Raw genomic sequence first — 17,414 nt, forward strand, 5'->3', positions numbered from 1 at the left:
CTTTAGGCAGTGGTTCTCAATTTGTGGGTCATGACTGCTTAATGGATCGCATAGCAGATATTTACATTATGATTCATAACAGTAGCAAAATTACAGTTTTGAAGTAGCAACAAAAATAATTTTATGGATGGAAGTCACCACAGCGTGATGAACTGTGTTAAATGGTCGCAGTGTTAGGGAAGCTGAGAACCTCTGCTTTAAGGAATAAACTGAAAAGCTACTGCTGCTTTAGGTTTGGATTGAGACAGATAACTTGAACCACAGTAGATGCAATCAGGAGTTCGCTAACTTACTTGTTTGCTTTTTAGACAGAGTCTCACTATGTAGCCCTGGCTAGCCTGTAACTTGCTATGTAGACTAGGCTGGCCTCAAACTCAGAGATGCTCCTGCCTCTACTTTTTATGGCAGGAGGCCACTACATCCCACTACATAGCCAGCTTTTGAGTAAGAACTTTCCAGCTCTCTCAAATTACTCATTTTCCATGCTCTGTGCTTGTCATACAGATCTCAGTGAATGAGAGCCCAATGTGGAGACCAATGTAATGTTGCATGTTACTTGGCACAAGCCCAGTGGGTGAGCTTGAGTTTGAGTATCACCAAGCAGTATTCTGAGGTGAACCATGAAGCGATCTTCCAGAGTAATTATTTATTTATAAAATTAAATGCACAAGGATAGTTAGCTTTCATTAAGAACATTTAACCTGTTAAATAACCATGAATGGGTGTTTATAGGACATTTGTATCCATAATCCTGCAATCAGAGCCATACTCCACAAAGACTAACACTGTCAAGTAATATACTTAATGAATAAAGTGCTTGCTTCTGGGTACAGACAGGAGAAAGCTGAGAGCATTCACAAAATTAGATATGATATTGTACTAACCTGCGCTAGTTGGAAAAACAATGTTTGAACTTAGAAAGCAGTACAGTTAGAAATATAGAACACCCCAGGCTAGCTAAGGCTGCGTAGTGAGACCCTGTCTAAAAAACAAACAACAAAACCCTGGCTGTGTCTACCATGGTCCAAGGTATGAATCCAGATATAAATCAGTTTGCTTTTCAGTTTATTCCCCAATATGTCAAAATATACTCCTTACACACATGCACACACACGCACACATTATATAACACACACATTTTATTTAGCTCACAGTTCTGAAAGTCTCTCTGCTCTTTATCAGGACACAGATGATGGCATCACAGTGGCAGAAGCAGTCAGAGGGCAAGAAGGGATATGACAGAGATCCAGGGTCTGCCTTTCTCTTTCACATAGAGACCCACTCTCATGAGAACCAACAGCAGAACTATGTTTATACTCCCAAGGGCTGTCCAGAGTTGTCACCTTCTCTTAGGCCCAACTTCCCAAAGGCCCCACCAACTCAATACTACTTACCCAAGGAGTCAAGCTTCCAGCACAAGAACCTTTGCGGAAACATTCAAGTAATATCCCAACTACATAACTCACACATCCAAAGTGAGTCTTACTCCTTTGAAGAGGCTGCTGGTTATCATGAAGTGCAACAGTTTCCCAAAAATATAGCTCCCCCCCCCCATTCTCTTTGGTTCTCTCCTCTGTGGATGTTTTGGGCGCAGTCATCCAAGCCACGTGCCCGCCACCATGCCTCGGAAAACTGAGGAAATCAAGGGCTTTCTGCTCACAGGCAGGTGGAAGGATACCAAATCTGTCAAGAACAAGAAGGACAAGGATAATGTGAAGTTCAAGGTTAGATGCAGCAGGTACCTTTATACCCTGGTCATCACAGACAACTAGAAGGCAGAGAACCTGAAGCAATCCCACCCCCCCCCAACCCCCGGTTTGGCAGTGAAGAAGCTGACATGAACCAGCCCTCTGTATTTGACTATTAAAAACCCTAAAGATATATATATATATATATATATATATATATATATATATATATATATATATATATATTCCATATAAAAGTTACTTTTAAAGTGCACATTGTACTGGGTGAGGTGGCACATGTCTAGGTAGGTAGGTAGGTAGGTAGGTAGGTAGGTAGGTAGGTAGCACATATTTACAAAATTTTGCAGCCATAAATAAAAATTTTGATTTTTTTTGTTTGAGAAAGTGTTTCACATAGCCAAGGATAACCTTGAACTCTCTGATCCTTCTGCCTCTGGATCCTGAATAATGGGCTCATAGGTGTGCACTAGGGCTTTAATTTATATAGTGCTTGGAATCAAATTCACGGCTTCATGCACACTAGACAAGCATTCTATCAACTGAGCTACACCTGCAACTCCAAATTCTTAGAGATGTTTACCACCAGCCGACCATGCCTTTAATCCCAACACTCAGGAGGCTCAGGCAGGTGGATCTCTGTGAGTTTGAGGCCAGCTTGGTCTACAAATTGAGTTCAGGACAGCTAGGGCATGTAACACCGAGAGACCCTGTCTCAAAAAAACCAAAACCAAAAAACCAAAAAAGAAAGAAAGAAAAAGATGTTTATTAACTTAAAAAGAAACACACATTCAGTGGTCATCACTACTCAGTGCTAGGCAACCACTATTTTACTTTATCTCTCTGTGGATTATCAAGTAGAGATTTTTCATGCAAATCAACAAATAAAATATTAGCCTTTTATTGGGCTTTTTTCCCCACTGAGCACAAAGTTTTAATATTTCATCTTTTTAATGGTTGAATAATATTCTAGTGTGTGGACATACTATATTTTATTTAAGCATTCTTTTAAAATCTGTTTTTAATTGATATGGAATAATATCCCCGCTCCTTCCAGGTCCTTCCAGCAACCCTCTCTTGAGCCTTTCCTGTGCTCCTCATCAAATTGTTACTATTATTACATATAGCAGCCATTAACTGCTTGTAGTTCATTTTTTGTTTTGTTTTTCCAGAAAGGTTTTCTCTGTGTAGTCTTGGCTGTCCTGGAACTCACTCTGTTTTTAGACAAGGTTGGCCTTGAACTCCAGAGATCTGACTACCTCTGCCTCCTGAGTGCTGGGATTAAAGGCAACTGCCACTATCACCCAGCATGCCTGTAGTTCTTTATCTAGGGATTTGACCCAGTGGAAATTTCCCCCTTCCATGTTGAGGTCCGTTGATAATGTCATTGTTCTGGTCTTGCTTATGAGGCCAATCTAGAAAAGACAGTCACATGATTGCCTAGCTAAACTTTCTCTCAAAGATCTAAACCTATTTTTCATGAGTTTTGTAGGTTTCATTCCTTGAGTTTTTGATGCACTGTGAATTAATTACTGTAACCTTGACAACTTGAGTGCCAGGGGACACCAACCTCCCTTACTGTAGGAAACCTACATGTAATTTTTACTCCCACAAAAACCACTACTAGCCTGCTCTTGACTTGTCTGATCCCAATATCAAATAGTTAGACAATATGTATTTTGTGTGTGATATGTATTATGTATGGCTAAAAAATAAATGAGGCCCCCACAGGAGGTCATGTCACTTTCACAGAGATGATCAACATAGCATAGTAGAGGCACTGCAGATGTTTAACAGAAGCAGTTGTAAAGTGATCACACTGGTGTTAATCTTATGCAGTTATGACTAAACACAGCATCTTTGTATCTGCTCACATTTTCCAAAGTGAAAGGTGCTGCGTGTGGCAATTTCTAAGTGTATGTTAAGCTTAACTTGTTCTAACAGGTTTGTACATATCTTCTGGTACTGAATGACAAATTAGACCATATGTTTTACGTGTCTACCTTTAGTGTTATTTTTCTTGGCTACATAGGCTAGAAAAACTTCATAGGCTGTACCTGTGAGGTTTTCAAATTGTTGCAAACTTTCAAAAAAGAAAAAGAAAAATCTATGTTAAGTGGACCTGTGCATATGAAGCCCATGTTATTTGAGAGTCAACTGTATTTGGTGTAAGTGGAGGCCAATGTTCCTGTGTTTGTATGTGGGGATTGACCCACTGTCCTAGAACATTCACCTAAAAGATCATTTTTCCTCCATCATAGTTTCTTGACATCACATCACTCTCAAAATTAATTGCCAAACGTATGGGTTTATTTCTAACTGTTTGACTCCATAGGCATAGATTCTAGTATTCCTGTAGTGTTATATCATTCAGGCTCTTAGAACTCTAGTCAGTCTAGAAATCAGGAAGTGAGTCTAACTTCGTTCTCTTCTTCCTAAAGAGTGTCTTATAACCAGCTTACCAGTTTCTCTCCAAAACAAGCAGATTGGCTCACTGTTTCTTGAACAGTGTTTTGTGCTTCTAGGTGTTCATGTTATACTTAAAGCCGAATTTATTTCTAAGTATTTGGCTTATTTCTAGTGAATTAGAAATGAAATTATTTTCTGAATTTCATTTTTGCATAGTATTAGGAATGTCTTTTGCTTTTTATATGATAGCATATCTCAAATGAGCTCTAATAGGGTTTTTTAGTGTTCATCAATATTTTCTACACACAAGACCAAGTTCATCTGTGAATACAGATAGTTACTTCTTTCCTTTTTAAAAAAAACATATTTTATTTCACAAGTTTTTCATGGTGCTAGGATTAAATTCAGGGTCCTTGCATGATAGGCAAGTGCTGTACCACTGAGCTATATCCCTAGCCATTGCTTCCTTTCTAATATGAATGCTTTTATCTGTCTTTGTCTTTTCTACCCTCCTGCACAAGGCCAAACAGAGGTGATAAGAGTGGCCATCCTTGTCTTGATCTTAGATGGAAACTTGAAGAAAATATTCAAGGTGTGGGGTTGTAGGGTTTCTTCATCATATTGAAAGAGTTACTTCAGGTCCCAGGTTGGCTGAATATTTGACGCCTTTGGACTTTTTGTTTGTTTGGGCATTGGTTTTTGTTGTTTGCAGGAGTGAGGTTCAAGCAAGCTAGGCAAGTACTTTATCATGGAACATACCTCCAAGTCCTGTTTTCTTAATCATGAAAAAATGCTAAATTTTATCAAAGCCTTCTCTTCATCTGTTGAGATGACCACATGATCTTAATTCCTTACTTTAACAAATGTGTCATATTATTAGCATGTAGAACACATCTTGCATTCTTGCATTAAGTTCTGCTTGGGCATGGCAGGATTTATAGATGCTGGACTCAGTTTGAACCTAACTCATTTCGAGTTGATCCTTCCTATATAGTTGAGAATTTATATGGACAATGGCTTTCTTTTCTTGTAATGCCCTTGATAGTTTCTGTAAGAGCAGGCACCTTTCTGGTCGTTTTCTTGAGTCATTGTGCCACCTTATTCCTTCTAGTTCTGCTTCCATAGCCATGCAGGGACATGAAAGCACACCTCACCTGTCACTTTTACTGTACTAAGACAGGATATTATTTAGCTTATCACTCACCACGTCACCAGCTTCAAACAGATTTTAACTTTCTTAATATTACTGAGAAACCACAGTCAAAACACAATGCTAAGTGCATGGGCTACACCAACCATTGTGCTGAACACTACAATTTATTAATTAATTTTCATTTAATTATCACAACCTTATTTAAATTTTACTGCCCTCTTGCTTATTTCTCAAAGACAGACAATAAGATATAGGGTAAAGTAGCTTCCGACTGAGTCTGTAAAGTAAGAAGTTCCTGGTGAGAGGAATCAGACTAAAAAGCCAGGTCCATAGTACTAATTATCACATTTAGCATTTATGTTTTTTGAAAAGGATGTTTTCTGTACTTAAGACAATTTCATAAGTGAGCCAAATATTTTGAAAAATGTCAATGTATCTTTTTTCTAAAATTATGCATGGTTTATACAAGTTATAGTTTTTTTTGTTTTTTTTTTTAATTTTCAAAGACAAATAGCAGTAGCATCCTCTTTGAAGGCTTACTTCATGGATGGCAAATGTAAAGTGCTTTGTCCTGGGGACATGTTGGTGTGCTGATTCTTTGTGCTCTCGGTGTTTACTGGGCAAACGAAGGCTGAGTTCCTTCTCTGCTGCATGTCAAAGGCAAATACTGCACACAGCAAACATGAAAATGTGTTACATAGTAGAGAAAGCTACACAAGGTGCTACACAAGGAACTGTAGACATTCACATCCACCATGTGTGAGATTCTACCCAATTGTAAGGAGCCAAGTGAGAGTGATGCTGGCTGGGCTGGCTCCACATTCCCAGAGCCCAGATTTGAATTGAGGTGCCTCGCATACTCATTAGGTCCTCTTGGGCAGGTTCCTTGCTTTGAATTTTCCACCTACTGCATAAGAGATAATAATAGCCATTATATGAAAATGAAGTAATTTCTACGAAGCCCTCATCATAGTGTCTAACACTGTCAGCACTATTCATTTATTTTAATTAATTTATATGTATTTTATTAATATTAATAAAAATGAGCTGAGGTAGCTTCTAGGTCATTTATGGTGTCATAAAGAACATCAATAGGAAGCAAACTATTCTGTGCACCTTGAGTCCAACTATACAAACTGGGCTTTAAGAACCAGGAGTCATGGCTGGGGGGTGAAGCTCAAGTAACAGAATATTTCTCTAGCATGTAGGAGGTCCTGGATCCTATCTCTAGTACCATTTTGAAAAAGGCAGAAAACAGCTGGTAGGAAGGTAACAGCTGAGGAATGGAGTTATTTAAAGGCCATCAGGGAAACAGAGCCATCCCAAATGAGTAGTACAGAGAAAGCTGGGGGAAAGCCCAGAGGGGTCAGGTTTGACCCAGGTATGATCCAAGGGAAGGAACAATGAAAAAGGACAGTGGGGAGGACCCAGTGTGCACTGACTTCCAGTTAGAATCTTCTACTTCATGTGTTATGTATGAGAATAGTGTGAGTTCTAAATGGCAATTGATCATTTGCTACTGTTTTGCAGGTTCAGGATCCAAAATCAGTTTGACTTAAAAAGCATTTTAAGATCGTGGGGTATCACTGATCTTTTTGACCCACTCAAAGCTAACTTGAAAGGAATTTCAGGTAATAATTATTCAATTCTTCCCATCTTTGCAGGGTATTATGTTTGGGAATTTTGCCATACTCTGATTAAGGGATCCTTATTGTTTCATAGCTTTTGACAGAAAACACTGCATAAAAGAATTAGCTTTGTGCAAGAATGTGGAGCTTCTGGTAACAGTCACATTTTGATTAGAATTGGTGGGTGAGAAGTGCTCCTTGAGGATATTAAGCATGGTTTTTGGAAACCACTTCACAGTGGGTCAAGGGGCCATAGGATACATACAGAGCCCCTCCCTTTGCCATAACCTGACTCTCGTGGAGACTGTAGATAACACCAGCACCTTCATTTTGCCCTCTGATGTCACACCAGGATCATGGCCATCCCGTTTCTACTCTTTTCTTTCCTGGTTGCTTTTCACGCCTCCTGCCTTTTGTAACAGACTGAACACACACCTTTTCTTTGCCCAGTCCTCAGATTCCCCATGCTTTCATGACCCTGCTCTAAGATGCTCTTTTTCCTGGCAGCCATGCTCCATTGTTTTCCATAGTTAACATGCTACTGCTGATCAATAGGAGCCATGTTTGCCTGTGATCTGACCTTCCATCGCACACCAAAAGGAAAAGGAATGCTAACACCTACTTTGGGAACCATGAGGGAACCACTGACTCAACTTCTGCCAAGTTAGGAGGCTTTGGATTGTTTATACTCTGCAGATTATCTGTAAGGACAGAACACTGCAGCAGGCATTCTCACTGGTCTTGAAACTGCCTTTACTTGATGAACTTGAAAGTTACCATTTCAAACATCAGACCACTGGAACATATAGTACTAAAACTTTGGTCAGAATCTTCCCTTAATCTCAGAAAATAAGTTTGATCTTCAAGTCCTGGCTTGTGCTTTAGATGTGAGCAGACAGAACAACCACAAGTTACTTATTAAATAAAGCATAACAGGGAGTCTCTAATCAGAGTACTAACAATTTGCCATCCTGGGGCTGTGGGACTTCATAGTAGACTGCTTGCCAAGTATGCAGAAAGTCCTGGGTTCCATCTCCAACATCACCTCCCCACCCTCTCAAAAAAAAATCTATCACTTGTTTACTTATTGTCTAAATGTACAGAGAGAGGTAAGACAATAGTCAAGTTTTGGCAGTGTCCATAATGCTTGGTATACAATTAGACACAAGGTAATACTGGTGGCTTAGTTGAAAATTTACCTTATTGACAGGCATGCTTTGATTCTACAGGAAAGGAACAGTAGAACAAACAGTAAAATGGCCAGAAGCAGGGAAGAAGCAAGGGAAGTTACCACATTCTACTTTCCATAACGGGCAATTATATCTTCTCAAGGCTTCAGAGTTCAGCTATGGTACCCGTGGCTAATGGAAATTCTGTTACTCTTTTAGTCATTAAAAGTATGAGGGTGCTGGATTCAGTAACAGTTACAGAAAGGGGGGAAGCAATTTTGAAGCTATTCTTCGCCCTCTCTTCTATGCCATTGTATTTAATGTTTTACTGTTGTTCTTTGTAATTCCCTACCTAACCCTCTGACCCTCAGAATCTGAGAAAAACATACTCTTGTCAATCTTGTGGCCTTAAACAGTAGCGGTCTTTATCTGTATCTTGCAGAACTACTATAAGCAAAAATACCTATGACCTATAATGTGAGTGACTCACTGTTTTTGAGACAGAATCTCTCACTGGCATTGGGCTACACCATCTGGGGCATTAAGCTATGGAACTTCCGTCATTCTCCCTTATGCCATCCTCCAAGTGTTTGAACTGTAAGCATGCACCTTCTCCCTTGTTCTTTTACATTGGTTTAAGGAATCAAACTTGGGTGCTCATGCTTGTACAGCAAGAACTTTACCAATTGAGCCATCACCCCAACCTATCACCAAGTCTTGTGAATACCTACATGGTTCACATAAAATGCAATTCATTTACTTAATGTTTGTTCAAACCAACATAATCATAGGCTCACAGATCTTGCCTAATAATCCAACCATGTGCTAAATGTGGAGCTTGCATTCATGCTTCTTACTGATCCAACCTAATGATCCTCTCCCACTGTTTTGCTCCAATAATATTCAAGTCAACAAAAATAATCTAAGGCTGTCTTCTTACTACAGTAGTGAAGCTGAGTCACTCGGATGGACATCATGGGATTGGTGATAGCTAAAATTAGTATTTTTATAGATGGCTTGGCAACTAATTCTTTCCAATGGCAAGACCACTCATGCCTGTACCCAAGTAGACTTCTCATGTTTACTCTAGAGACAGGACCATTGAATAGCGTCATCATTCCTAAAGTGGAGAACCACCACTCAACTCACCAATTGTATAACACAATGTATTGCTTAAAAACTTATTTATTGTGTGTGCATGCTAGAGTGGCGGGGGGTGGGGGGGAAGCACATGAACAAGGCACACATGTGGAGGTGAGAGGAACTCTTGGAAGTCAGTTCCTCCTTCCACTTTTAGGCGGATTCCATGGATTGAATCAGATTTGTGAGGCAAGCTATGTTACCTGCTAAGCCATCTCACCATCCCCATCTGTAGAAGTGTTTTTTTTTTTTTAATTAAGAGAAATGATCAATAAACAGAGCCACCCTCTCTTCAATGAACAAGGGGTTATCAAATTTTACATGAGGAAACCTAACAAAACCTTCCAATTCAGTTCCAAAGCCAGAATCACAATTCACCTTCCCCAGCTACAAAGCACATCTGCTCCTTCCAGGCATGATTTTATCTAAGAAGTCAGTATTTCAAAGCTCAACTGAGCCCACATGTAGCTCTCCCTCCCTCCCTCCCAACCCTCTTATTCCTACAAAATACAGTTAGTGAATTGTTCCAATCTCCCTCTCACTGAAAAGAACAGGTAGGTACCTGTAATCCCCTTCCTTAAGTACCACCAGAAAGCTTTGACAAATTCACGCCTCCAGTTCAGGTGTTGTGTCTAAACTCAACACTTTTGGGAAACTATCTTAGTCTTTGCTTTCATATTAAAAACTGTCTTAGTCTTTGCTTTCATAAGTGGTAGTCAGCTTCAATTTCTGCCCATAGTGCAAACTATATGCTATATGATTTGAATAAGCCAACTGTTTATACTGCATGAATCAGCTTGAGCTACAATAAGTCAACTGCACAGAAAAGATGTAAGTAGAGAAAGGTGGTGAAAGCAACCAACTATGGCTAGTTTGTGAGCCATCTAAGATTCTTCCTAACACTTTCTATATACTGGGCTAGCTGCAATGATATATTACACACCCACTCTTCATTTCTTAGCTAAGTGAAAAGATGAAGATAAGCAACTAGCTCTTTCCAAAGGAAATCATTGTCAGAGACAAAAGGGGGGCAACTAATGTCCAGTCTGTTCTGATGAGGACCTGAGGTCCAAATGTAGACAATGATTTACAAATGTATGGCCAACAGTATATAAAAGAATGATTGCATCTACCAACCAGAGGGGGCAATTAAATTCTTGCTTAAAGAACCTCGTGTGCTTCATCCTTTGGATGTACACATCAACCATTTCTTTGACACATGTATGCACCAAGTCTGAAAGTTAGGCATGGTAGTAAAGTAAACATGCCATAATTCCTAATTGCTACAGCTAACAGTTTAGGAGGAAGGGGTAATCGCATGTATGCTGACACAAACATGTAATGTAGGCACAGATGTTTAGAGTTGACTGTGATGTGCCTTCCAGAAAGTTCAGTTAGTAAACCAGGATTAAAGGGAGGTGAAAGTGGCTTCAGGGCTGAGTGCCATGGACTGCAGTCCTGCTGGAGCCACTCACAGCAACCATTAGCAAATCAGCAGCTCCAACAAAGTTTCCTAGACACAACATGGGATCCATTAACTTGCATCTCCCACATTTAACTAATTAAGGAGCCTATCTACAGAACAGCATCTATAAAGGATTCTGAGGGCAAATTTTGGGAAACAGGTTGTCTAATCTTTTACAATGCCAACAATTCAGAAAAGCAAAGCCTGGAAAAACCCTCACCTTTTCCTGGTTATTTCATTAGTGGCATAACATTTCAATAACAGAAATAGGCCAATTACAGTCAGAATACAAGATAAAGGAAGATCACAGGCTAGTCTACAAAAATGTCAAGTCTTACCAAAGATAAAACTTTCAGAGATGTGAGAGTCAGTGGCATACTGGCTGTGAGTATAAGCAGACATAGGCCAGTCTTAGAAGCAGGTGGGGAGGACACTTAAGCAATTCACATGCCTTACAAAGACACTGAAACAGCCCAACCTAGCCTACTGAGGATGCATTTGAATCAGTCGGTCTCACTTCCAGATACAGGATTTGCTGTACATTAGTTGACAAAGGGTTTCAGAGTGAAGCTGCACTCATTTAATCAGATGGAAAGGTTCAGACAGTATAAAGGTAATGAAGTCACAGACAGTAAAGTTCCGACTGGCAAACATGTTCTTTATAAAATCCTTTCTAATTTTGGCACTCTGCTCAATGGGCTACAGGGGGCTCACCATTAACAGAGAATCTTGTTTCTGTTCTCAAAGCCAAGCAGAGAAAGACCACTGTTAATCGGATTCTCCACTAGTATCAAGTGAATGTCGATTGACTTCTTCCACTAGTATCAAGTGAATATCGAATGACTTCTTCCTGGCTCTTGCCCATCTACTGCCAGCGAAAAGTGGGACAACCATCTTCTGATACCCCATTGTTTCAGTAGATCCTAGGCTGGATTTTAGTCTTGCATGACTGTCAGGGGCCATCTCCCTAAAGTACATAAAAATGGCTAATATGTGGGTCTCTCTGATAGTGTGTTACAGCTGACTAAAGGACAGTTTCTTATTAAATGGAGCGTTGGGTAGAAATGGGCTCTGAGTCAAACCTGGATATTCTCAGTTCAGATGGGGTGTGTATGATACCAGATAACTTAGCAATCCCTCTGAAACAGAAGAGCTGAGCAGTTTCAAATCTGAGTTCTATGTGCTGAAGTTCACCCTTTATTGCAACATGTGCCATTTCATCTGTGAGAACTGTTCAATGACAGAAATCTGTCAAGCTTTCTAAGTTCTCTCCTTCCAATTTGCTAAGCTTGTCTTTGAAACTGTCAGCACACACATCTAGCTATAACCTCACGTTTCTCTGCAGGGTCCAGCCCTTAAGGTGAGCTAACTAGCCAACAAGCAACTCCAGAATGTAGTCATGGAACAGCAGGCACTTTAAAGCCGCATTATCCTCATAATACTAACCCATGACTTATCAGTGTCTTCCTAAAAACTGCAGCCCAACAAGACAGCCAGGGAATTCTCAAAAGCTCACTGAAATTATTCCTGGCTTATACTTTGTAACACACACACTTGGGAATCTAATGCCTTACCTAGGTTTTAGAAATATAGGCCAAAGATTTTAATACTAATATTTAAAATTAATTATGAGATTCAGTCTCTACTAATTTGGGGGAGGTCTTTTTAAACTAGTGAATAAAGCCTTTGAGTTGTAGAAAAATAAAATGTGGCAATTTTCTGTACAATCACTCCCTATATACTTGTAGCACTGAGTGCTCCTTAAATTTTACTCGAGTCTTCAAACATACACTATGTGCACAAAAAATGTAAACAAATCACTTTTCATTTTTGTCATTTGTGCATTAGGCCAAGATGGCTTTTATGTTTCTGAAGTAACCCACAAGGCCAAGATGGAGCTTTCAGAGGAGGGTACCAGGTCATCTGCAGCCACAGGTACATTCAATGCTTAGCCCCATGGAGCTGCTAACCAAGATGTACCCTTGTTATGTCTGCCCAGTGGCTCTTCAGTTATAAACCATACCACTTAAGCCCAAGCCCAGGTGTGATGTAGCATTTTTAGAGAAAGAAATGAGAGAAAACAAAATCTTATGAAAACCAATGATACTAATTTTTAACAAGTATCATTGTCCCATCAACAAGGAATGGAATCACACAGTATCCTACCTTCAAAAAGGGAGCTGTCATGCAATGCTATTTTAAAAAAAAAAAAAAAAAAGACACGGGAATGATCAAGTAGTATCTTCTCTCTTTAATTTCCCGATTTGCACTCCCGTAATACTACACAGTAGAATGTCCTTAAGATGCTGTTGATTCCTTAAAGACAAAAGGTCTGCACCTATGTTCTCTAGATCTGCACAGTACTTTTCAATGCTGACAGGGCCTGTTCTCTCACAGCTGTGCTGCTGCTGAGGAGGTCTCGGACCCCTGCTTTTAAAGCGGATCGGCCCTTCATCTTTCTTCTGAGAGAACACAGCACAGGTATTGACTTTTTAAAAAAACTGGATTCAGACATTTATGTCCATCTCTCTAGCAATTTAAGTTTATTTGTTCATTATAATCTCAATTAAGGGGAATTATTTCATAGTACAAAGGAAACTTTTTCTCCATGTCTTTTACTTTTATATCTGTTTATTTGTAACTAATGCTGATTCTTTTTAGTTCAGTAGACTTCTGCTTCTAGAGAGATTTAGAGTCATGAAAACACACTTCAATCAAATCTTGCTTTTCTTGCTGCTGTCCTATTATTTTAGAAAAGATGGTTTCTTCAGGCCAAGATGATCAAAGAGACCCAGACTCTAGTATTTTAGTGATGTACAGATTTCTGTTTGCTGTCTTTCTCAAAAGCTAGTACTTTTACACACAACAGAACAGTATCTCAATGAAAAGATGGCAGACACAGGTTATTAGACTAGCTAGCACAAAGAAGAAACAGATGTCTCTACTAATTCAGCAATATTGAAAATAATCCTTAAATTCTTTTCTTTCCTTAGTCTCCCTGTAACAATTATTGGCCTCAAAAGGAAGAGATTCTCAGTAAAGAGTTGTTGGCAATTCTCAGTAGTGTTCAAAACAGCAGTATGAACAAGATTAATAAAACTCAAGCCAAGGTGGTCCTACTTTAACTAAACATCAGGCATCATTTTTATTTGTGGAAAGAATATCGAAAGTTAGAATGAAAATTAGCATAGCTTAACACAGATTGTTAAAATACTGTCAACATCATTTTATCTGAGAATCATTTATATACTGTCATATTTGTGTTAAAAATCAAAAGAACATTTCGTGACAAAAGGATGTAGGTAATCATTCCCTGGAAAATTATCTACTTGGAGATTATTTGGGAAGAGGGAGTTCATAACAATGTCCACTTGGTATTTCACCATGATTACCCCGACCCCACAGTGACTGTGACTAGACAAAACGGCACTGATCACTAAGAATAGACAACAGAGAGTACGTTAAAAAAAAAAAATTATAACAACAAAAAGTAAGTTTTAAATTAAACTCTCAAACAAGGAGGGTGGACTAACCTTGAACAGAAGGGCCACTGCCTAAAAAGCTCATACCAGTAAAGGGGACAGTTAGAAGACAAATAACAGATTCTTGAAATTCAACTGTATAAAAACCATGTAAAGCTGTTAGACTAGAAAAGACACACCACACTTTCAATAATATAATTTTTACCGGCCTAGTATCAAAATGAAAATACAGGTCTAATCAAATACCAGTTCCCTAACTCACCACAAATCTTAGTCCCTGTCCCTGTGGCTTTTCTTTCCTGGACGGTGGTTGTTCACATTACCCAAGGCAAAACGGCTAATTTTCTGATCATATCACTGAAGGGATTTTTAAATCCCTTAAACCCTTCAGCTGAGGCTAGAAGATGGCCATGGTTAAGAGCATTTGCTTCATTTGGTTCCCAGCACCCACATGGAAACTTCTAGGAGCCTGTAGCTCCAGCTCCAGGGGATCTCACACTCTCTTCTCTTTGGGCTTCTACAAGCACCAGGCATGCATGTAGTGCACTTACATACATGTGGGCAAAATGCTTTAAAAACTAATCTTAAAAAAAAAGTCTCAGTCTGCACTGTTAAAAGTTTACCAGTCTTATACTGACATAATGAATCAATTAACAAATGAGACACATAGGGGAACATAAGAAAAATTATCGGGGGCTGGCGAGATGGCTCAGTGGGTAAGAGCACTGACTGCTCTTCCAAAGGTCATGAGCTCAAATCCCAGCAACCACATGGTGGCTCACAACCACCCATAATGAGATCTGATGCCCTCTTCTGGTGTGTCTGAAGTCAGCTACTTATGTATAATGATAAACAAATGTTTAAAGAAAAAAGAAAAATTATCTAAAAACTTTAACACTAACCTTTCGGAGAGTACTTGTCCCGCACAGCATCATTCCATAATCTCAAAGAATAAAATAACCACCCCCAAGTATATCATCCCGTGCCTTTGCTAACAAAGATTCTGTAGAGACTTCACTAGTTTAACTAATTTGCCCACCATTTTTTGAAAGGCAAAAGTCTGAGGTTGATGGAATCTTAAACTTTAGTTTTTGATAGGCTGAAAATTTTCAGACTAAGATTTAATATTAGAATGTAAAGAGTACTATGCCAGACAGAGAAAAGGAGGGGCAGAGGGAGAAGGTTAGAGCAAACACAGAAGATTCCGTGTTACACTCCTTGGAGGCTCATTTTGGAAACTGTAAAGGCAGAAGATCTGAGCATTATTCCACCATGCTATGACATGAGAACCCTTCCAAGGACAGCCCCCATGTGCTGACTTAATATAATTCCTATCTAAACGACTCCAGTGTTCACACTGATCTCACTCATTATACACAACTCACAACCACAAAGTTAATCTGGATTTTCTATAGTTTGCACTGAACTTAGCAGTGTGATTACAGGCAATTATTTTAATAATTCCATCTCTAAATTATATCTTCATTTACTTCCAGGAATTTTGAAGAGGTAAGAAATGTTTAATGAACTGTTTTATGAAAATACCACAAGTCACATTAAATGTCTCTTTTTCTTTACAGGGTTTGTCTTCAGTATTGGGAGAGTTTCAAATCCCCTTGACTAAAATAGCAGACCTCAAGAATGTTTTCTCTATGTATGCTTTCCTTCATAAATATTTACAATTTCTTTTAAGGGTATGTGATTTCCAAATATTATTAATCTAAAAATAATTCAATTAAAAAAATAATTTGAAAGTTTTTTTTTTCACCTCGGTTACTCCAAATCTAAAAACTCTAACCTTTTCTACCAGTTTCCTCCAAACCACTAAAGGCACAGCAGTGATCTATGAATATGTGCATGAGTCAGCACACAGAGTCACATCCTTAGTAAAGATGTGCAGCCCTGTGAGGATGGAGAATGGATGTGCCAGATATCCTCATCCTGTGCAAATAAGGAGGAAAGAAAATGAGTACAGTCATCTTAAGTCTGTTTCCTCTCCAGTTAGATTCTAAATAAGTATGAAAATCAGAGAGCAGAACCAAGAGATTCCCCTCTGAATCATTACATTATAAACTCATATAAGCATGGCATGGGACCAAATTACAGCTTTTCCAAGTATGATATGCCCTAAGCTACCACACCCTAACTAATAGCTAGACTTGAGTGCCATCTAAATCCTGTAAGAAAGATTGAAAGGTGTTAAGAAACCAATAATGCCCCAACTCATCTACTTTTAAAATTGATTTTTAAAAACTGCCTATCTGTCTATCTGCCACAGATGAAGGTATTACCATTATCCAGGCAAGAGTGGAGTATATTGGCATGGCCAACAAAAACTAAGAACATATAGTTAAAAAGACAATGAAGGCTATGTAACACATAATTACATTAGTTTAACAAATATTAAGTTGTGTATTTTTTAATGCTAAAAAGCAAGGCCTTTAAAATTCCATTGTTTTAGAATGTTTTTAAATAGTTACTTTAAATGTGATTATTTCCTAAACCACACAAGAGTAAAATAGAGCATTTATTGATGGAATAACAAAAGTGCTTTTCTTAAATATTCTTCAAAATACATTTGTACAACTTACAATAATATATCCAAAATAACTGTATATACAAAACATTACCTAGTTTTTAATGTATGTGCTTTTTTTCCCCAAAAATTACAAAGTAACTTGTTTTTAAATTTTTTTTTTTTTTTTTTTTTGGCAAAGTTCAACCTTAACAGAGCTGACAATTTTAAAGGTTGGTTTAAGAAAATATAACCTGAGGGAAACTGACACGCAAGAGCCAATGACAAGCAGAAGATTTGAAGAATAGTTTTAGTTTGTTAAAAAAAAGAAAAAAAGAGAAAAAAAATTTAGTGATACTTTTCACTTTACAAAAATAAGCTAAAATGAAAAGGTCACTGTAAAATGATGGAAAGCAACTGTAGAATGTTTTTAGTATTTCAAATAGCCAACAATGCATGTCAAAGAATGAATACAAGATTACAACAGTCTTGTATTTACTTTGTATTTGGAGAAGATAATGAAATAAGTGGCCGCATTCTATTTTCTTTTAATTGCTATTAATATGGTTGATCTGATTGGCTCTTCGATGAATTTCATCCAAGAAGTTCTCCAGTTGTTCTATTAGCATTCGTTTCTTAAACCTGTATAAGAAAAATAAGAGTATTCTTAATTACCTATTAATGGACAATATATACTAGCATGTTTCAAAGAGAAAAACTGGCTTTGGGAAAGAGTCATTTGTTTTA

At 38.4% G+C, this 17,414-nt stretch overlaps 2 protein-coding genes and 1 pseudogene across 5 annotated transcripts in view; 2 read left to right on the forward strand and 1 right to left on the reverse strand.

Annotated features, from left to right (window-relative positions):
• Positions 1-15,910, forward strand: part of Serpine3 (serpin family E member 3) — a 27,843-nt gene extending 11,933 nt beyond the window's left edge. Inside the window, exons 6-9 of the mRNA XM_031362778.1 lie at positions 6,799-6,899; positions 12,519-12,605; positions 13,068-13,151; positions 15,733-15,910. Of these exons, the coding sequence (XP_031218638.1) occupies positions 6,799-6,899; positions 12,519-12,605; positions 13,068-13,151; positions 15,733-15,776 (316 nt within the window). The 3' untranslated portion in view covers positions 15,777-15,910. The remainder of the gene's footprint in view (positions 1-6,798; positions 6,900-12,518; positions 12,606-13,067; positions 13,152-15,732) is intronic.
• On the forward strand, positions 1,620-1,841 carry LOC116085129 (annotated as a pseudogene).
• Positions 13,785-17,414, reverse strand: part of Ints6 (integrator complex subunit 6) — a 72,853-nt gene continuing 69,223 nt past the window's right edge. For 3 of the 4 annotated variants that reach the window (XM_031362773.1, XM_031362776.1, XM_031362777.1), the window contains one exon: positions 16,541-17,309. In XM_031362773.1, coding sequence (XP_031218633.1) covers positions 17,216-17,309 — 94 coding nt within the window. In that variant the 3' untranslated portion in view covers positions 16,541-17,215. Of the gene's footprint in view, positions 17,310-17,414 lie in introns of all 4 variants that reach the window. The other variant, XM_031362774.1, reaches the window with a different exon arrangement.

Source organism: Mastomys coucha, unplaced genomic scaffold (genome assembly GCF_008632895.1).
Source record: "Mastomys coucha isolate ucsf_1 unplaced genomic scaffold, UCSF_Mcou_1 pScaffold9, whole genome shotgun sequence".
Taxonomy (NCBI): domain Eukaryota; kingdom Metazoa; phylum Chordata; class Mammalia; order Rodentia; family Muridae; genus Mastomys; species Mastomys coucha.